Source organism: Podarcis muralis, chromosome 2 (assembly GCF_964188315.1).
Source record: "Podarcis muralis chromosome 2, rPodMur119.hap1.1, whole genome shotgun sequence".
NCBI classification, from domain to species: domain Eukaryota; kingdom Metazoa; phylum Chordata; class Lepidosauria; order Squamata; family Lacertidae; genus Podarcis; species Podarcis muralis.
In genome coordinates this window covers 104232374-104254462 of record NC_135656.1, presented here as the reverse complement: position 1 = coordinate 104254462, position 22089 = coordinate 104232374, and the positions used below count along the sequence as shown (strand labels likewise).

General features: G+C 48.6%; 2 protein-coding genes across 9 annotated transcripts in view; both read left to right on the top strand.

The window, feature by feature from the left end:
• LAMB2 (laminin subunit beta 2) overlaps positions 1–7756 on the top strand; it is a 63389-nt gene extending 55633 nt beyond the window's left edge. The window contains exons 31-33 of the mRNA XM_028719665.2: positions 932–1108; positions 4078–4237; positions 7150–7756. Of these exons, the coding sequence (XP_028575498.2) occupies positions 932–1108; positions 4078–4237; positions 7150–7286 (474 nt within the window). The 3' untranslated portion in view covers positions 7287–7756. The remainder of the gene's footprint in view (positions 1–931; positions 1109–4077; positions 4238–7149) is intronic.
• A 9453-nt stretch (positions 7757–17209) lies between these two features.
• The window catches only part of USP19 (ubiquitin specific peptidase 19), a 41436-nt gene continuing 36556 nt past the window's right edge, over positions 17210–22089 (top strand). For 3 of the 8 annotated variants that reach the window (XM_028719654.2, XM_028719651.2, XM_028719648.2), the window contains exon 1: positions 17306–17536. The gene's annotated coding sequence lies outside the window, so the exon portion shown is untranslated. The other 5 variants (XM_028719655.2, XM_028719653.2, XM_028719649.2 and 2 more) reach the window with 4 other exon arrangements.

The window sequence follows — 22089 nt, the reverse complement described above, 5'->3', positions numbered from 1 at the left end:
GTGCTTGTCTGCACTTCCACTTGTCTAGAAAGCACGGGTCTGGGTGCTTTTTCCACTTGACCCACTTTTTCTAGGCATGGAACCAAGCAGCTTTGCCTTTGCCCCACTGCTCCCCCCCCCCGAAAACCTGCTCTTTAGTGCTAAATCTGAACAAACAGCAATCCGCAAAAAAACCCCAACCCAGTTGTTTGTTCCAATCCAGTGCTATCAATTGAGTTTCCCTGGGGGGAAGCAGTGGCGCAAATGGAGATGTGGGCAAACTCTCAGCCTTAATTAGGACTACAGCATCCTTGGAGCAGTTAGCCCCACCCCCGAGGAGTGGGGCCTTTACTTTTAAAGGGGAGGTGTCAATTTAATGAGTTGTGGATGCCATTGATACAGGGGAGGCTACGGTTCTGTTATGGCCTCTGAGCTGGAGCCCTCCGTGCCTCAAAATGGTAATGCCATTGAGGCGTTGGCACTGAGGGCACCTCTGGCAGTAGAAGAGAAGAAGAGTTTGGATTTGATATCCCGCTTTATCACTACCCTAAGGAGTCTCAAAGCGGCTAACAATCTCCTTTCCCTTCCTCTCCCACAACACTCACTCTGTGAGGTGAGTGAGGCTGAGAGACTTCAGAGAAGTGTGACTGGCCCAAGGTCACCCAGCAGCTGCATGTAGAGGAGCGGGGAATCGAACCCAGTTCACCAGATTACGAGTCCACCGCTCTTAGCCACTACACCACACTGGCTTGAAGTTCCAAAGATGGAGGGGCACCAGAGGCTGGTTCAGGGGGCATCAGAGGCTAGTCCATGATGCCCTCTAAATCCCCTGAGTCGTAACATCTCCTCAGTGAGGTCAGCGCTCTTGTGTAGGCTGGGGGAGACCCTCCCACAACGGTGAGACGCAGCAGACCTTCTCCAGCTTCCCATCTTGCCTCCCTTCTCCCTTCAGATCCAGCAGCAGACCGCAAGCGCCGAAGGTCAGCTGGCTGAAGCCATGGAGCGCGTGGGTCACCTCGACAAGCAGGTGGATGCGCTCAAGATGAAACGGGCCAACAACAGCCTGGCCGCCACGCGAGCTGAGGAGACAGCCAGCGCTGCCAGGGACCGAGCTGGCGAAGCCGAACAGGTACGTGAGGCTGGGCTTGAGAAGGTCCAGGAGTCTGGCAAAGATGGATAAGTAGCTGTCTCTTGGGTTAGGACTGAGAGGGCAGGTGAAGGAAGCATCCCTGCTGCATTGTGTACACACAGGGTGCGAATGGGTGGCTGCCCACGCAGCACTGTAAGTTTGAGTTTCATTTCATTTTGGAAGGTTTTCTACCATGTTTCGTCATAGAAGCGCCTGGCAGCTTGCAGTGAATAATGCAAAACAAGTATTTCTTGTGCAAATTGGTACTTGGAAATGCTTAATATTCTGTAGCTGCTACTTCATGTATCCTCTTCGCCTTGTAATTTTGGTGACGCTGCTGCCCACTCCATTTGCTTTTTCATTCGTTTGGCTCCAGGAATTCAGTCTTGCCAGTTTCATCCTAATGTCTTAAAAAGGTAAAGGGACTCCTGACCATTAGGTCCAGTCGTGACCGACTCTGTTTACTGGCCGAGGGAGCCAGCGTACAGCTTCTGGGTCATGTGACCAGCATGACTAAGCTGCTTCTGGCGAACCAGAGCAGCTCACGGAAACGCTGTTTACGTTCCCGCCGGAAGGGTACCTATTTATCTATTTGTACTTTGACGTGCTTTAGCACTGCTAGGTTGGCAGGAGCAGGGACTGGGCAATGGGAGCTCACCCCGTCGCGGGGATTCGAACCTCCGACCTTCTGATGTCTTATAGGTCTTATAATAATAATAATGTCTTATTAGAAACTACCAAGTGCACCAACAAACTCCCGTTGCTATAATAATGAGCTGCAGCACACAATTGAACTGTGTTTCCTCCAACGAGCCCAGCCTCACCCCCAGAATATCTTCTCCCTGCTTCACCTAACAGGGTTGTTAGGAGGAAAGCTAAGGCTGAGAGATGGTGACTGGCTGTCAGTTTCTCTGGGTGTTTGTGGTTCCTGCTAAATTACTCAGAGGGTGAAATTGACTGACTGTTCGGAGGCAATCAGACAAATGAAGATGGCGTGAGAGATGCTCCTTCACCCAAATGCTCTGCCAACCACCGTTGCCAAGAGGCAGCTGTGCCTTAAGGGGGACGTCCGCCCGCTTTTCGAGACTGCAGGCATGTTACGCAAAACAGGTGGAAAATAATCCCTACCTGTCAGAAAAGCATCAGAGGAGATTTTGCTGGTGTCTCTCCCGTCACTTCTATCTTTTGGTATATTGGCAGTTTGTTTATTTTGATTGTTAAGATATCAATTAATTATTTTTTTTTAAAGAAGAAAAAATAAACAGTGGGATTCAACTCACCTGTCCCATCAGCTGAAGGCTTGTGCAACGAGGTTCTAGCTCCTCACCCCACCCCTCTAATTGGCTTGGGGGCCTGGGTGCTCAGAGAACCCATGGAACAGCATGTGGGGCAGTGGGCGGCGGATCTTTCCGCCTGACAAGCTGAAATGCTTGCCCTGATGGAACGGTCACCTTAGTGCAACATTGATTGCCTCCCAAGGCTGTGTGGCTAGGTACCCGCTTAAGCCTCTGGCAGATAGAGCCAGGCTGATAGCCTCCTGTCTTCCTTCAGCCACCGGACCCTGTCACTTTCACGTCTCTATGTGTTCCTTTGGAATCAGGAAGTTGGGAGGCACCTAAAAGGCCAACCCCAAAATCCAAGAACTAGGACTGACCACCCCTTAGTTCCTGTTTTGGATCCATCCATGCAGCCTAGCCCCATAATGTGCCACAAGCAGAGGCGTGGGACCTTGAGAGAAAATAGCGGATGATGATTCCAGGAATTACAAGAATTGGGAGGGGAGAGCATGGCACCCTGTTTCTTACAGTGGTCAACCAGATGGCACAAACAGGACCTGAGGGCACAACCCTCGGGAGGTAGCGAAAAGCAACAACTCCACCATCACTGGCCGCTCTCATCTATGATGGCATTCCTTCCTGGCCTCATTTACAAGATTTTAGAATTCTTAGCTCCTCAAGGCAGCGACTTGTCCCCTTGCACCCTGAAAAGTCCTATACACATTGATGTTGCTGTTGAATGAATGAATGAAGGAATGAATGAAAATTGGGCTCAGCAGGATGATTGGCAGGAACAAAACTCATTGTGCTGGTCCTGGGGGCTGACCAAGAGGTGATTTCCGAGTCCAGTCCGAGGTCGATGGTGCAGTATGGAGGCTGTCCGTCAAAGCTGTAGCTGGGTCCAAGGCAGGGAGTCGGGTGAGGTCAGGAACTCTGGCAGAAGAGCAGGACAGGGTGCAGGCAGGAACAGGCTAGCAACAACGTTGCTCCCGCAACCTGGGACTGGGGCTGGCTGGCTTTTATCTGCCCCAAGGCATAGGGCGGCCCCGGTCCACAGGTGACTCGCCTCTCCTGGCCTGGAGGCGAGCACTCCTCCTGCGGGAACTTAGTTCCCTCTGCCTCTCTGCCCTGAGCCTCTGCAGCTCAGGAGTGGCTGGTGGGTTACCGGACCCAGAGGCAACCTCAGCTTCCCCTGACGGGGCTGAGAGTGGAGCAATGGGTCCTCCATCACCTCAGGAGCCAGAGCAGACTCAGCTGGTGCCTGCACCTGAGGATACAACACAGGTGAGGACCCTTCAGGCTCAGGCCCCAGCCCCGGCTCAGCTGGTTCTGGAGGCAGGGAATCCTGTGCAGGCTGGGATTCCTCAGGTACAACCTCTGAGTCCAAATCCCAGGCCATCACACTCATCCACTAAGTCAGGGATCAGCCTGTCCAGATATTGTTTGGACTCCAATACCCTATTAGCACCAGTGAGCATGGCCACCGGTCAGGGGTGGTGGGGGTTGTAGCCTGACAACATCTGGAGGGCCACACAGGTTCCCCCACCCCTGCACTAAAGTAATTCCAGAGGAGGCCCATTTCCTGCCATCTTCCTTGGCAATGCTCCAGAGGTGGTGGGAAGCATAACACTGCTGCACCGAGGCCTGAAGTTCCTGCTCACCGTTTGCCCCTTATTTCCCGCTGCATCTCAGTTGCTGGACGGGACGCTGGGTGACCAGTACCGCACCATGAAGGACCTAGTGGAACGCAAGGCCCAGCACGTGGTTCGGGCCCGGCAGAAAGCAGAGCGCCTACGGGACGAGGCCAAGGGCCTGCTGCGCGACGCGCATGACAAGCTGCAGCGGCTGAGCGGTAAGTGCCCGGGAGAAGGGGGGGGAATATATTCTCTGGGGTGGTGTGTGACATTTCTGTCCCCACCCATAAAGTGGGTTTCACACAATTCTGTGCCTTCTGGACAGTAAACTGTGCAAATTATTATTATTATTATTATTATTATACCTCAGTTACATACGCTTCAGGTTACAGACTCCACTAGCCCAGAAATAGTGCTTCAGGTTAAGAACTTTGCTTCAGGATAAGAACAGAAATCGTGCTCTGGCGGCGCGGCAGCAGCAGGAGGCCCCATTAGCTAAAGTGATGCTTCAGGTTAAGAACAGTTTCAGGTTAAGTACGGACCTCCGGAACGAATTAAGTACTTAACCTGAGGTACCACTGTATTATTATTACCACCCTGCCCATCTGGTTGGGTTTCCCCAGTCACTCTGGACGGCTCCCAACAGAATAATAAGAAGAAGAAGAATAATAAGAATAATAATGTGACAAAACATCTAACATTAAAAGCTTCCCTAAACAGGGCTGCCTTCAGATGTTTTCTGAAAGTCATACAGTTGTTTATTTCCTGCCATCTGATGGGGTGGCATTGCACAGAGCGGGCGCCACTACCGAGAAGGCCCTCTGCCTGGTTCCCTGTAACCTCACTCCTCGCAGTGAGGGAACCACCACAAGGCCTCAGTGCCTGGGCAGAACAATGGGGGTGGAGACGCTTCTTCAGGTATACTGGGCCAAGGCCACATGAACTTGTTTCATTTGGCTTGTACGCCGCTTCCAAAATCTAGGTTTCCAAAGATTCTCTCCATCACCATCACACACAAATAGATTGAGGTGATGGAACCAGGGAGAGGAAGACCATAAATTTTGAGAGTGGGCAGGAGAAGGACAGGGAGCTACATGAGATGCCGAAACTGCTTTTGATTGTGGGAAGCCCTGCCCAGCCCTGCCTTTTGGTGTCTTCAGTTTGCTTATTTACTTATTTTATGTATGCATAAATTTCCATACTGCTAAACCAAGAAGGGGGCGGAGAGATCTTCTCAAAGCAGTGTGCATAAAATCAAAATTAAAAACCTATAAAGACAAAGCTCGGAATAACATAAAACCGAGTCACGTGGCAGGGCAAGTTTATATAAATAAAAATGTTCTAAACTGGAAGCTAAAAACTAAACACTGACGCTGCCTGCCTAATATACAGAGAATTCCACAATACAAGGGGAATTTCATCAGGCTGCCCACGCGTTTCCATCTCTGTTGTTGCATTGTGGAGGATAGAATCGTAAAGAGCCATTTCTGTTTAGAAAGCTGATAAATCCCCCAAAGATCCCATTCTGTGACACAGGACACGTTTGGATAGAAAACCTGCAAACAGGCAGAACGCAGCAAGCCCTGGATGTGGCAGCTAGACTGGTGACTGGGAGTGGCCGCCGGGACCACATAACACTGGTCCTGAGACATCTGCATTGGCTCCCAGTACGTTTCCAAGCACAATTCAAAGTGTTGGTGCTGACCTTTAAAGCCCTAAACGGCCTCGGCCCAGTATACCTGAAGGAGCGTCTCCACCCCCATCGTTCAGCCCGGACACTGAGGTCCAGCTCCGAGGGCCTTCTGGCGGTTCCCTCACTGCGAGAAGCGAGGTTACAGGGAAACAGGCAGAGGGCCTTCTCGGTAGTGGCGCCTGCCCTGTGGAACGCCCTCCCATCAGATGTGAAGGAAATAAGCAGCTATCTTCTTTTAAAAAGACATCTGAAGGCAGCCCTGTTTAGGGAAGTTTTAAATATTTAATGCTGTATTGTTTTTAACACTTGATTGGAAGCCGCCCAGAGTGGCTGGGGAATCTCAGCCAGATGGGCGGGGTATAAATAATAAATTATTATTATTATGTTGCAGGAGAGAGGAGATGTGGGTAAGCAGAAAGGGACAGCTGAGGAAGAATGGGAGTCTAGACTCTTGCGGGAAGCAGGGCCCTTCCTGTAGAAGTAAGATATTAGGAGGGGAAGGGCTGAGCTGTGGGCAGTCCCCATGTCAGACACAAGCATCTTGTGCAGGATTCAGCATCCTGGGAATCTCAGCACTGCGAGGGGACTTGGAATTGTTGCTTTTCTCTTCCTAAAACAGCAGGAGGTGCCCTGCCCTAGCTCATGCTACCTTCTTGGCAAATGCCATCCTCCGGCAAAGCCAGGCAGCTTGCCCAGGATCTATAGATCACGGCAGCCAAGCCTCAGACCCAGCACACACGCTCCTTAATCCACCCTCTCCATGGCTCTCTGGGCACCTTGAGTTTCCAGTGGGGAGGCTGACACAAACATTCTTGATGGAGGGTGGCGGGGAAACCTCTTGCCCAAAGGGGCACATGCCTCTACTGCGTCTACATGCCTCTACTCATTATGTCACCCTCTCTGCATAAAGGGTGAAATATACCTGGAGTCGAGAGTGGATTTCATGCCCTTTATTCAGCTCATAGTGGTGAGGAGGAATGGAAGTTCACCCAGAATGTCTGCCTTAAATACATTACTTACACAATGGGCCCCACGTGATTGGCTAATTCCGGGATTTTCCTGCAGGCCAATCAGGTTGCGGATTCCCTTCCACCTGGAGCTGGATTGGGTGGCTCCTGTGGACCAATCAGACTGCTGCATTTTGGATCCTATTCACTCAGTACATAACAAAGGGCTTCCACTTGCGCAACAGAACTTTCTCTACCCTCCTGTCCCAAATCTGTTCTGGGGATCTGGAGCGGATTTGCTGTTGGGGCAGGGAGCACACAAGTTGAGGCTGGCTGTGACCTCCTTGTCTGGAACTGCGACAGAGACACCAACGTGGAACTGTCCCTTCAGAGGCAGGTTTCAGGGAGGGGACGGTTTTAGCAGCGCACCTTTCCCTTAACTTTTCTCCGTTTTGTTGCTGCAATTCTCCTTCTCCCTGTCCCTATTCAGCGCTGGAAGAAACATATGAAGAAAACGAGAGGCTACTGCAGGAGAAAGCGGCCCAACTGGACGGGCTTGAGGCCAAGATGAGGGTCATCTTGGGAGACATCAATCAGCAGATCCAAATCTACAACACCTGCCAGTGATGCGCCGTGGTTCTCTCTCTCCCTCTCTCTCCCTCTCCCTCTCCCACTCCCATTTTGTAAGTCCTATTCACTGCTCCCAGTCATGTGTTTGAATAAGCCTTGGTTACCCCTGCCTAGATCTAGCTTAGTGCCCGGAGCACCGCTTCCTGTGGCTCTCCCTTGCCACCATTGCTTGACTCTCACCCCAGCCTTCGTGGAAGCACAGCACTGCATACATCGAGGCTTCCTTAGGAAAATCCCTTCCCTGCCAACATCCGGCAAGTAAGGAAGCACTTAAGCTGCCATAGCGGGATTTTCCCATTCTGGTTTTCTGCTGGTCTCTTGCTCAGAGCAATAGCAGAACAGGGGAAGGGTTGCCTAAAAGGAAGTTCAGGCGAGGCAGCTGCATTGCCATGCCTGTGTGTGATCTGCCCCAACCAAGGTGGCTTACACCTGTGTGTGAATAAAGGCCCAAAGGCTATTGCTCTCTGTGTTGTCTTATTCCTTCCTCTGCTCAAATCCTGGCTTGCCTTTCATAATTCACCCCAAAGTGTGTCTACACTTCTGTTTTGAACTGGAGCTGGCCCCTGGTGAAACTGATTTGGCATGATGTGAAATGTATATATAGCAGGGATGGGGAAGCTGGGGCCCTCTGGACATTATCAGACTACAGTTCCCATCATCCTATTTATACTCCACCCATCTGGCTGGGTTTCCCCAGCCGCTTTGTGCAGCTTCCAACAAAATAGCAAAAATACAATAAAACATCAGCCATTAAAAACTTCCCTAAACAGGGCTGCCTTAAGATGTATTCTAAAAGCTAGATTACGGGACGCAGGTGGCGCTGTGGGTTAAACCACAGAGCCTAGGACTTGCCGATCAGAAGGTCGGCGGTTCGAATCCCCGCGACGGGGTGAGCTCCTGTTGCTCGGTCCCGGCTCCTGCCAACCTAGCAGTTCAAAAGCATGTCAAAGTGCAAGTAGATAAATAGGTACCGCTCTGGCGGGAAGGTAAACGGCGTTTCCGTGTGCTGCTCTGGTTCGCCAGAAGCGGCTTAGTCATGCTGGCCACATGACCCAGAAGCTGTACGCCGGCTCCCTCGGCCAATAAAGCGAGATGAGCACCGCAACCCCAGAGTCGGTCACGACTGGACCTAATGGTCAGGGGTCCTTTTACCTTTTAAAAGTTAGATTTATTTCCTTGACATCTGATGGGAGGGTGTTCCACAGGGTGGGTGCCACTACTGAGAAGGCCCTCTGCTTGGTTCCCTCACTTCTCGCAGTGAGGGAACCTCCAGAAGGCCCTCGGCGCTGGACCTCAGTGTCTGGGCTGAACGATGGGGGTGGAGACGCTCCTTCAGGTATACTGGACCGAGGCCATTTAGGGCTTTAAAGGTCAGCACCAACACTTTGAATTGTGCTCGGAAACATACTGGAAGCTAATGTAGGTCTTTCCAGGACCTGTGTTATGTGGTCTCGGCTGATTGGAGTTGGAATTCAACAGGTTCCTCATCCCTGCTCTAGGCCTTGGATTCCCAGATGTGGTCATCAATGATGTTTGATGTGGCTACCGAATGAACACAGACGTGGGGTCAGACAAGTAGAAAAGAGGTGGAGCACAGAGACAGAAAAAGCATCAAGACAGCAACAGAAACCATAAGAATCTAAGAGGCTTCCTGAATGGCACTAGTTTCTTGGAAACCCACAAGAAAGGCGTGAAGCCCATTACCATTGTTTGTCCCCAAGCTATTGGTACCTCGGGTTACATACGCTTCAGGTTACAGACTCCACTAACCCAGAAATAGTACCTCGGATTAAGAACTTTGCTTCAGGATGAGAGCAGAGATCGTGCTCCGGCTGTGCGGCAGCAGCAGGAGGCCCCATTAGCTAAAGTGGTGCTTCAGGTTAAGAACCGTTTCAGGTTAAGAACAGACCTCTGGAACAAATTAAGTACTTAACCCGAGGTTCCACTGTATAGCAGTGTTCCTCAAACTTGGGCCCCCAGCTGTTGTTGGACTACAATTCCAGTCATCCTTGACCATTGCTCTAGCTAGCTAAGGATGATGGGAGTTGCAGTCCAACAACTCTAAGCCACCCAGATTGTGGCCTTCACAACCATTGATGGAGATGGGAATGGTTGCATCATGGAAACAAGGGTATGGGGTAATAGTGAGACAACTGTATACTCTCATGTTTCCATTATCATTGATCCTCCCCCTTTCTCTAAACATGAGTGGTGTTCATTGCACTGGTTTAAAAGGAAAAGTTGCAGTATCGCATGCTCATTGTGCAAAAGAGCTCATAGACCAGGGGGTGCCTTTGGTATCACCTCAATGCACTGCTTGCACATTGCACTGAAAATGCTACTTTTCATAATGTTTACAGTGTTATAAGAGGGGGGGGAATTGCTCCTTTTCCCTTATGGGGTACCCAAGAGCCCATATAGAGTCCTTTTTTAGGTTCTCTATCGGTAGGAGAAAATAACAGAGGCAAACCAGAAAATATTGAGAAGCAAAGCAGCTAGTAAGCCTGATCTTTATTAAAACTGTTGCAACAGTGCTCCCCCCACACGCAGGAGGCAGGAAGAGGACCCAGGACAAAGGTGTGCAAGCCCTTATATAGACTTTTGAACTGCCCACCCTGGAGCCCAAGACTGCCCCTCCATACATCATACATACATCACAGAAGGGGGGTAGCCCAAGACCACCACCCCAATACATCATACTTACATCAGAGAAGGGGCGGACTACAACAGAAATCTGAGTGCGTTGTTTTTATCCTGTCTGCCAGGTTACCTTATTGGATTACCTGGTCATCCTGGCCACTCTTTTGTTATGATACCTACTCAGTTCCTGAATCCAGATCACAGGCTCACCCTATTCATATCTTAAATGTGCCCTTGAGACAGGATTTGTGAGCAAAGAGACAATGGGGAGTTTCCCCATTTCCTTCGACCTTGCAGAGAAATATTTGAGGTCATTTGGGAGAGACAAAATGGTTTCAGGACTTTTTTCTGTGGGGTTTCAGACATGTGGTTTATACATTATATATATATACCCATAACCTTAAAATTCTTATAACAACAGTGTCACACACACACACACCCCACGCACAAAAGACACCCTCTAATTCTTTTGTCCAGCTCATGCAATGATTTAGCACAAACATAAAAGTTTTTAGTGTTACATTCTGTAATTATCTCCAGTCTAGGTGAATAACAACCATAATAAACTCTCCTATATAATGGTTTTAGCAACTTTTGAAAAACCATATTGACAGTTTTTAGAGCTTCACCATACAAATGAGGCAATCTTTTTCTAGGCTGGATGCATCTGAGGAGAATAATGGAGCAGTGTAACTTGTTTTTCCAGGGTCCTCCAGATGTCTTGGACTACAGTTCCTGGCATTCCCTGCCAACATTGCCGAAGGCCAGGAATGATGGGAATTGTAGTCCACAATCTAGAGGTTGGGGGCACCTAATGCAACTGCATTAAATTTAGGATTTCCTCTGGGGCAACTCTGCACTATAAGTACAGTGGTACCTCAGGTTACATATGTTTCAGGTTACATAGGCTTCAGGTAACAGACTCCGCTAGCCCAGAAATAGTGCTTCAGGTTAAGAACTTTGCTTCAGGATGAGAACAGAAATCGTGCTGTGGCGCTGTGGCAGCAGCAGGAGGCCCCATTAGCTAAAGTGGTGCTTCAGGTTAAGAACAGTTTCAGGTTAAGAACGGACCTCCGGAACGAATTAAGTACTTAACCCGAGGTACCACTGTATGTGTACCTGTGACAGCACACAGTGGACCAACACCAGTGCTGTCCTACTGAAATAATCTTGGGCAAGGCTAATAGGGCAGGTCTGTCCTGTACTGCAATTTTGCGTTTAAATAGATTTGCTCTGTGGTGGCTGAAATGTCTTGATTTGTTACCAAAGATGAATTGCCCTCAGTTACCTCTTCTGCCTTGTCGTTTGCAATGTAAGCCGCCCAGATTGGCTGGGGAAACAGCCAGATGGGCAGGGTATAAATAATAAAATTATGATGGTGGTGATGACATTTGAGCCATTAGAATGCGTGAGGAATGCGTTTTGGACTCCAAATCGCAGCATTGACTATGGGTTGTAGTTCATTCACATCTGAAGGGCTACAGGTCACACGTACACACTAGAACTTTGCTGCAGTTACCACTAACACTCACTAAAAATGCTGTCTATCCAAAAAACAAAAACAAAAACCCCACAGAATCACAGAGGTGGAGGGAACCTCAAAGGTAACCCAGTTCTTTTTTTAAATAAATAAATAAATTGTATTAGTATTTTCCACACAACACCACGAAAAATATCGAAAAATAACCATACACAAAAATCAACATTCAAAAAACCAAATCCATATCTTACAAGTTAATAATACAAACATTAAAAAGAAAAAGAAACTTTGACCCAGTTCAATACCCTGCCGATGCACAAAATCCACTACTACAACACCCTTGGGATATGTGGCTGGCCAAAATGGTGTTTTGAGTGATGGTGTTCATAATACTTCAGCTGTAATTTCATAATAGATGGAGCCATTCCATGTCTTCATTTCATTGACCCTCACATTGAAGGGCATAGAGAAGCCTGCCTAGACAGGAGCTTCATGAGTACATTAGGGCTTTGCCAAAAGCAACGCCTCCTTTGAAAAAAGGAAGTGGTACTGCAAGACATTGCCAACCATTACCATCCCATGCTGGTGTTATAGGCCCTAATTCAGCTGCTTATCCCTCTGCTACCGGATATACAAAGGCATAGTATGTGGAGCCAGTGTGGTGTAGTGGTTAAGAGTGGTAGACTCGTAATCTGGTGAACCAGGTTTGCGTCTCCGCTCCTCCACATGCAGCTGCTGGGTGAACCTTGGGCCAGTCACACTTCTCTGAAGTCTCTCAGCCTCACTCACCTCACAGAGTGTTTGTTGTGGGGGAGGAAGGGAAAGGAGAATGTTAGCCGCTTGGAGGCTCCTTAGGGTAGTGATAAAGCGGGATATCAAATCCAAACTCTTCTTACGCAACAGTTCTGGTGCTCAGGTATTTAAATTTGAAGTTGTTCATCACAGCTCTTCATCTCTCATGCTAAGGAGAAACTTAGGAATCTTTCGAGCTGCTGACTTAACACAGGTACAGAAGAAAAAAAATATTGAGCACCCATACAGATTAGGAGCCACCGAACATCAGTTTTCCAGCCCGACAGAAAAAGCAGCAGAGTAGCCACAGAATACAGAGATTGTGGCTGTCAATTCCTCTTTCCCTTTGTAGGCACTGGATCCATTCTGATGTGAACCAATTTGGTGGCAACATTGTGCCTCGCTCGAAGCAACACAATTTAAAAAGAACAGGAATGCTGTCAGTCACAGATAGGATATATAACTAGTATGCGTTGGCAGGATGTCAGTAGTGTTGCTGTGGTGTCGGGCAAGGTTATCACCAGTTAATAATGAAATAGTACTTATGAGGGTAGTAATTAGTTCCAGCCAGCACGGCTGATGGTCAGGGATGATGATGGGTGATGTAGTTCAATACCATGTTGACTATCCCTGGGCCTCTAATATTTGAGGTAAAACAGTCTCAAAGTCTCCCATGGCATTTTTGACAGTGTTTCGGTCTCAGTGTCACTTCTCAAGTTTCTTCATGGTTGACAGGGCATTGGTGCTAATGGCACAGTACTAGCTCATTTCAATCCCGTTGCCATAGTGCTAATGGCACATAATACCAGGACTGTCAGTGACTGGCATCTATTTGGTTGCCATGGCAGCACCGTGGTTGCTATGGTACCGATCTAGGTGTCAGCATCCTAGCTATTTTGCCACTGTCTTAAGAATGTAGAGACTGTTGTGATAGGAGCAGATGCAAGATCGCTATCATGGTGATTTATAAAAGTAGGGCTTTTTTTCACGCAAGTTATTAGGTAAACAGGAAAATTTGTACAGAAAGTGGTTTTTATTTTACCGAGTACTAATTTTTCTCAAGTTTATTTAGGTAGCCAGTAACACAATTATCCTTAGACAATATGTTCTCTGAACATTTTCCTAAACTTTCCCCCTTTTCTGAACAGGATGCAGTGAGCACACAGGCCTAGAATCAGTTTTTGCACCCAGCCAATTTAAAATGTGCCTTGTTTGGAACCAAGAAAGTTCACAATGCCTGGAAGAATTCCACATATAATGAAATAATTGGTGGAAGCAAAATGGAGCAGCAGGAGTAGAATTGACAGTGCAAAATGTGTGTGAGGGGAAACTTGTTTTTCAGATATTGCTTAGATAAAAAACCATTTATGAACCCCAAAACTTTAGTCCATCTGCTGTGTATTATATACCAACATTTCTTTCCTCTCACCTGTCAGGTACTACATCATAATTGGCCATCTCTCTCTTTCGGTAATGTTTCTGACCACCACCGACAAATTGGCCTTTCAGCAATACTGTATGTGGCTACATGAAGATGTACCCATTTAACTTCACACAAGGTAGATGAGGTGCAAATCCACGAGTATCTATAATTATTTTAACATGATGCAAACTACATAGGAAAACAATATTATCAGTGACAAGTACAGGTGACTCTCAACTTATCCCCAGGTTACATTCCAGGGATAATGCTGCATTCTAGGGATTAATGCATAAAGCCAAATTCACATATAGTCAAAACACACTAGGTTCAATTGCAGGTGGGATTGCCATAGTCTATTTTCATGGACACCCATCCCCTTCACCACCTATTATTATTATTAGTAGTAGTAGTAGTAGTAGTAGTAGCAGCAGCAGCAGCAGTAGCCAAGTGCATAAAGCTGAATGTGTGCAGGTTAAATGTGTGCAAGTTGCAAGTTACCTGTACAGAGAAAAATATCCAAAAGATAGTACAGTCTAAAATGGTACATATGATCAATAGGCTTACAGGCTATGTTTATTACCTCAGGGGAAGTTTGTTTTTACAGTGGTGCCCCGCAAGACGGAAAACCCGCTAGACGAAAGGGTTTTCCGTTTTGGAGGCGCTTCGCAAAACGAATTTCCCTATGGGGTTGCTTCACAAGACGAAAAAATCTTGCGAGTCCCCGCGGTTCCCCCCCCGCTTTCCCCCCCCTTTTCCTAAGGCGCTAAGCCGCTTATCAGCTGTTCCGCTGATAAGCCGCTTAACAGCTGATCGCTGAAAGCCGCTAGACCGCTGTAGCGCTAATCCGCTAAGCTGTCAATGGGCTTCCTTCGCAAGACGAAAAAACCGCTAGACAAAGAGAATCGCGGAACGGATTCTTTTCGTCTTGTGAGGCACCACTGTATTTCCAGCAAACAGGAACAGGCTGAAATATAGGGGAAATCATAATTATCCAAAGTGAGTACAGTGGTACCTCGGGTTACAGACGCTTCAGGTTACAGATGCTTCAGGTTACAGACTCCGCTAACCCAGAAATAGTACCTCAGGTTAAGAACTTTGCTTCAGGATGAAAACAGAAATCACGTGGTGGCGGCGCCGGGAGGCCCCATTAGCTAAAGTGGTGCTTCAGGTTAAGAATGGACCTCTGGAACGAATTAAGTACATAACCAGAAGTACCACTGTACTACAGCTTCCTATCAATATGCAACTACTGTATTGCTTAGTAATTGGGTGCAACTGATAGTGCGATGAGGATGAATTCAGACAACAAACTACTTTCCAGATACAAAGCTTCCCTGACCCCATATAAGTTGGGTCCACATGACACCCAAGTTCAGCGCTATCTTGTAATGGGGTTCACACACCCCACCCTGCTCAGTGGCGTAGTGTGAGGGTGCAGGGGGGGCCGGCCGCACCGGGCGCAACATCTAGGGGGGGCGCACTCACCACCTCCGGAGTCGCCAAAGAGCCTCGGGCGCAGGCTGTAGCAGAGCCCCATGTCTCGCGGAACCGACGAGCTGGCAGTGGCTCTCAGCGCTCGCCGCGGTCCCCGCGCGCCAGGGCTGTGGAGGGCGCGCCAGGCAGCCCCTCCTCACAGCCCCGCCGCCGCCACTGCTGCTGCAGCTGCTGGGCCATGTTGCATTTTCCTCGCCTCTCTGCCCTCCTCCTCCGGGCAAGCGGCGTCGTTTGGGCGGCAGCGCCAGTGGCAACTCGCCTCAGATCACCTGACATGGACCCACCGCCGCCGCCGTGGCTACCTTACCGTAAATACCCCAGCCCAGGCAGCAGCAAGAAGAAGCTGGCAGCGGCGGCAGGTTAGGGGTTAGGGGGCGCAAATTACTTGCCTTGCCCCGGGTTAGGGGGCACAAATTACTTGCCTTGCCCCAGGTGCTGACAACCCACGCTACGCCGCTGACCCTGCTAACCAGCCCTCCATATTAGCCTCCCATACACAACACACCCTGCCTTTTATCAAGGGAAGGAGTGGGAACTGGCATTTGCTAGAGACAAGAGAGGCTAAGGCTTTATCCTCAAGTGGAAATAAAGCTGCTTATTAAAACCTTGTCATCCAGGAAGAGAGGTAAAGTACATGGCAGGCAGGTAAGCAGCCCCTAGCTCTATACTCGGGTAGTGTAGCCAAATCCAAAAGAGGTCAAAGCTCCTGTACCTTTAATGCAGAGGGAATTTCAGCAGGTGTAGCTTATGCAAACGACATCCACTGAAATGCTTTCATCTACACAGGCGGGGGAGGCTAAGTAAGGTTGGGGAAAACTCCTGTCTGAAAACTCCTGGAGAGTCACTGTAGACAATGTAGTTGGTGGTCTGATTCAGTGTTAAAACAGTTGCCTGTATTTTAATAGCTTTTTCTCCTTGTCTGATAGCTCTGAGACTTACAATAATACGATTCTCTTAATATTAAACATCATCATACCATACAGATGCTACATTTTCATCCATTTTTTCCTACCTAGCCTTATTTTGTTAGAAATTAAGCTTTCACCGATAACGTCAACATATGATCTGAAAGTCTCTTGAGAATATTTTTGCACGGATTGCATTTGTTAATGCTGTTTGTAAGTAATGTTGTCACTCACATAAATAAATTTTGCTCATGATGAAGGCACACATAGACATTATCTGAAAATATATTACTGTAAATACACATGCATTTCCACACCGTCTTCTGTGCACAGAATAAAATTGGGATGCTTGTATCTGCAAGGAACCATATTAGTCCTAATAGGCAAAGCAGAAGGGTGTTGAGAAGCATTACTAGAGAGATCCGACTGAATTATTATTCAGTGTCTGTTAGCAGGCAAAATATGCAAACGGTGTTTCAATACATAGTGCAGCAAAGGGAACCTAACCCTAACCCAAAACCTTGGGATCTGTTTTATTCACAAGGAATTTTTTTTGTTTTGCACCGTTTGGGGACAAACCTGTAAATGTTTTCCCCAGCCATTAAGACAAAAAAGGGGGATTATGGCCCCAAATATCAACACTGGCAGGATGCAAAAAAATCGGTTCCGGGTCTGTTCCTCCGGGCGAAAAAACCCAACCAAATCAATGGGGGAAGGGTGCAGCGAAGTCTTGCTTTTATGTCAGCCTTGCTGTTTACGAAGCCAACTGAGGAAAAGTCGTCTTAAGGCAGGAAGGAAAACAAAACCCTTACAAAGCGCTGAAATTAGAAAGCAAGGGGTGAAAGTATGAAATTTGACGTGAAACGCGACTGCAGCTTCGGAAACAGCGGAGTTTGTCGCATATGCCCACGCTTCACCCCCGGACTAGCAAGCCCAGAGCTCGCCCAGCAGCGCCTGACGGCCCCGCCGTTGCTACCCGGCCTACTTATAGCCCGGTTGCCATGGGCTCGTCCTGTGACGCCACGCGAAACGGCGCAGATTCCCTCCGCTCCACCAGAGCGCGCGTGCGCGGAGAGAACGTTCCCCCTCGCCACGTGACGCCGCCCACTTTATTTATTTATTTATTTATTTATCGGCTCGCTCTCTCTCTCTCTCCCCAAGCCTCCCTCCCTCCCTCTTCACCCGAGCAGCCTCGTCGTGCCCCGTGCGCCGCCTCCTCCTCCTCCGCCTCGTCACGTGGCCCCGAGCGACGCCGGCTTTCCGGAAGTACGTCACGTAGAGCTCGGGCCTGGCTCCTCCTGAGTTCTCCCCTTTCCCAACCCCCACCCCCACGCAGCTCGGAACTTCGGCTCGAAACAAAAACAAACCGCGGGGGTGGGGGAGAGTCGCTGCCGCGGCCCTTCGTGTGTGCGCGCGCGCGTGCGTGCGTGCTGCGGGCGGGGTGGGGGAGGGGTGCCGGCGAGTGACTGTTGGGGCGGAGGAGGCGAAGCCGCGGCGGCGGCGGCGGGCGAAGGTGCGCAAGGGCGGGGCCCGTCAGCGGGAGGGTGCGCGGCGGGGGGGGGAGCGGAGTGGTGAGCCCTGAGGGAGGGGGAGGGGCCTCCGTCGAGGTGCGGGGGGGGGGAGTCACTGAGGAGGGAGGGGGTGTATCCGTGTATTTGTGTGTGTGTGTGAGGGGGGGGTTATAAGTGTGTTGAGGGACTGGGTTGTGTCGCGTCTCTTGGTAGCGGGGAGAGTCCCCCCCACACACCTTGGCCTCCCTCAGGTGTGACCCTTTTCGGCTGGGAGGGGTGGGATCCAGGAGCTGTCACTGTGCAGGTGGGCCCGCTTTTGACCCTCATGGTCTTTCCCCTGCAACAGGGACCGAAGAAGTGGCTGCAAAAAGGGCCCGTGGTTTTGGGCCGGGCTGCAGCGTTGCATGCTGTTGCAGGTGCTGTGTGTGTGTGTGTGTGTAACCTCAGAGGCTGAGGAGCTTGTGGCAGCCCCTGTTTCCTGTCGTGTAGGAAGCTGTCAGGTGCCAAGAAGCAGGTGAGCGGAGGCACCTGGGTTAGGCAGGGTCCCCAAGTGCGCAAGTTGCACCCCGCCCCCCACCCAGGAGACTTTTTCAGACACGTGGGAATAAGGGGTGTATTGTGGGGCTGGAGGATATGGCTTTCTAGGCCATGGGCTGACTCTGTGAAAGAAGCTGGGCGCGGGGGGGGGGGGGGTGTTGCGCGCTACAAAACCCGAGGAGTTGCCTTTGCTCTTCTTTCCAAATAAAGGCTCCTAGAAGCAGGCGGTGGAGATTATTGCGGCATGTGGTTCATGCCAACTGGCGAGAAGTAAGGAGAGGCCCGAAAGTGTGGGAAAGAAAGTGGCTTGGTTAGGTCAGTGCAGTGAAAATAGCGTAGCTGCTTTGTTGCTGGTGTCATGAGATGAACAGCTCTCGCAGCCAACCAGATGCCCAGAGGCAATGTTATAGCAACCAACTGTGCCACAACAACTTAGAGACCTCAACCTCAGCTGGTGAGATTAGGGGCTCAAAAAAGATAGTTATTTTAGGAGTACATTAGCCCTTTCAGGGTTTTTTTTGGGGGGGGTGTACCATCATAAATACAAGGTTTATTGGTGCCAAAGTTAACCATGTAGTAGCAATTAACAGGTGTTTAATGTATTTTCTGGGTGCTTAAAACACTTTACATCTACTAGATTGTGAGCCTGAGAGCAGGAGCCGTCTTCTCATTGATATTTGTAAAGTACTCTGAGAGCCCTTTTGGCTGAAGACTAGAATAAAAATACAACAAATCTGTAAAGCAGTCTAGCCTTCTATCTGAGCAAAATTGCAAACAAACGTGAGAAATTTGAATCAAAATGCTGATGAATTTTCATGAAGATTTTTTTAAATAAAAAAATAGCAAATGGATATGGTAATGTGGATAAATGTATTTAAGGTTGGAAACCTTAGGAATGGAAAGAATACAAAATCAACATATATGACTATCCTTGTTTTTAGGCAGCATGGGATACATTTATGAAGGCTCTAAATTTTGTTCTACTGCTTCGGGGATGGCTCAGTTAAGAAGGCATGTTCTTCTGCAGTTCCTTCTTTGCTGCTTTCCAAATTTGTTTCTGGTGTGTGTGTGTGTGTGTGTGTGTGTGAATAGTGCTGTTTGTTCCTAATAAAATTTACTTTCGAAAGACTCAGTAGCTGAGCTTTGTTCACAGTCTAGGCACTGTGGTCTGGATCTATGGGGCAGTCCTGCTTTGTGGCAGGCTTAACTGCAAAAGATTTTCATATTATGTAAACATGATTTTATGTGGAGAGGGAAATGGGTGTGGAAGAGTTTTTTTGAAGATGAAATGGGAGTTTATTGGTTATGTTCTAGTGTATTCCAGAAGCTGGACGTTTCTGAGAAGGAAGAATTATTCACTGGAACTTGCCACCACAAGATGTAGTGATGGCTGGCAATTTGGACTTTTAACAGTGGTCTGTCAGGAATCTCAGCAATTTTTGAATAGTCTCTTTGGGGGGGGCAAAGAGTTTGGGAACCACTGGTCTAAAGACTATGTGTGGGGTGGAAACCAGGATCCAGCTGCACTGACTTTATAACAACTGGATCCCATGGGTGTAGCTTCTACAGGTTAGAATGTACTGTGCTTGCTGATGACTGGCTCTCCCAGTAGAAGAGATAAATCCTGGATGAAGCTCCAGGCCTTCTTCCCCCTCCACCCATTTCAAAGCAGTTGCTGTTCCTTACCCTCAGAACAGATCAGCAGTCACATTTAAGAGCCAGATGCTAGTTCTTGGTTCCTTTTGTAGTGATGCAGCCCTGTGCAGTGTGTTTTCAGGAAGGCACCACAGTTTGGGATGTGCCCAGCTGTGGCATGTAGTGCCCTTTGTTGCTCAGACTTGGAGAGCTTTTCACACTTCTATTCTCCTTCATCATAGCTATTGCCTTAGAGGCTATTATTTTATCTCAGGCTTACACCTGAGTCATGGACTCCTGGCTGGGAGTGGTTTGGGTGTCTTTAAGCTTAATGGGAAGGGAGCTCTTGGTAGGATTTAATTGGGCTTGGAGTTGATAGCTTAGAATTCTTAGTGAGGAAGAGCCCTTTGAAATTCTCAAGCATTTCTGAAAGGCTATGAGTCTATTTTTATATAAAGTTTATATAAGGTTAATCATGGGCAGTAGTGTACTGTCTAGCAGAAAACACATGGAAAAGCAGGGGTCTTTTGTAATTGGTAGAAAAGTTTTGGAGTAGTAGTTTTCCATCTAAGTTGTGTGCCAGTTTTCACCTGGTGTCTTGGGCCATTTGCCAGGCGTACATTGATGTGTGCCCTGGACCCTCCTTTAAACACAGACACACACACACACACACACTGGCTTATTTGGGCAGCTGGGTCTAGAGGCTATTTTAATTTCTCACACTGACCAGAATTGGTGATGTTATAGGAAATCAAAATGGTCTCTAGATCCAGCAACTCTGTAGATCAAGCAGACCCATCCATGGAGGAGGAGTGCCACCAGAGGACCACTTTGCCCAGGGCCCCCTAAATCTGGAGGTGTCCATGTTCCTACCCATCTGTAAGGTCTGCCACTTGGGGCTGTCACTGTTACTGCGTACTTCAGTCCTGACTGCTATGTTTCCTAGTAATACTTCACATTCAGAGTGTAATCCAATTTGCTGAGGCCCGTGAATGGTGGGGAGCACTAAGCTCACCAGGAGCAACAAAATATAGCACGATTATACTGGTGACGGAAGGGCAAAGTAGTGGCTCGGTGAGCTCATTGGAGATTCAGGGGACCTGGTGTTGCATATGAAGGCTGCCAGTTGTGGACTATTTGTTGTCCCTTTGTGCTCCAGGGTATTTGAAGTAATTGCCTGGTTGCATCTTCAAAAATGTTGTTTCCAGGGTGGGAATTTGTGTGCTTCTTGCAAAGAAAGTCCTGTCTGGTCTGTATCATATTTGATTCTCAGGTGTCATGCTTCTCTTGAGGTACATACATAATCTGGCCTTTGTGTGGGCAGTTATCCTTGAAATTTAACTTCTTCAACTAGGTGGTATTTCCAAGTAAGAGTTCCTAGGCTTCATTTTCACTGTACTGTGCCCAGGAGGCAATAAGTGGGGAAGACCCTGTTAAGGCTCTCTATAACTGAATTGAAAAAGTAAAGCATTCAATTTTGGCTTCCTTCTGACAGCCTAATCCAGGGGTAGGCAAACTAAGGCCTGGGGGCCAGATCCGGCCCAATCGCCTTCTAAATCCAGCCCACGGACGGTCCGGGAATTGGCTTGTTTTTACATGAGTAGAATGTGTCTTTTTATTTAAAATGCATCTCTGGGTTATTTGTGGGGCATAGGAACTTGTTCATTTCCCCCTCCCAAATATAGTCCAGCCCCCGCACAAGGTCTGAGGGACAGTGGACCGGCCCCCTGCTGAAAAAGTTTGCTGACCCCTGGCCTAAGGTTTTCCTGTTTGTTCGTGGCAGGTGCTGGAGAGTGAAGCTGGTATTTGACAGCTTAGGTCTCTGAGCTGGCTAACCTGATAGTGGCAGGCAGGCTAGCAGGGAAAGGGAATTGGCCAGTAGCTGCATGGAGTGCAGTGGGGAGCCTGTATTGCTCGCCCTGGCTGGCAGTAACAAGCAGGGGTGTCTCTGATTACCTCTTCAGAGAGCTGCTTTTACTGTATTGCTGTAACGATGTGATGAATATTTAAGTTGTAACTGGCCTCTTAGATGCAAGGCACTCAAATGGACAAGCAAATGGAGGGGTGTTGGTAGATTTTGGAAAGCCCCAGGAATTCCGTAACTTAAAGGAAATTTTACTGGCTTTTGCGCCCATTCAGAGAACCATAATCGTTTCTGAAGCAGCAGCAACCCGCATGGAAATCAACAGTCTTGTGCTCAGCTGTTTCTATTGCACCCAGTAATGGAAAGGGATCAGATAACAGCACTTGGGCTTTGACAGACTACTGAGCCACCCATTTGTTCTGGTAGAACTAGATCCTCACCAGGATGACTTTTTGTCTTACGGAAATATTGCCCGGTACATTTTGACTGTGGTCATGCAATGTAAAATAAAATCCTCAT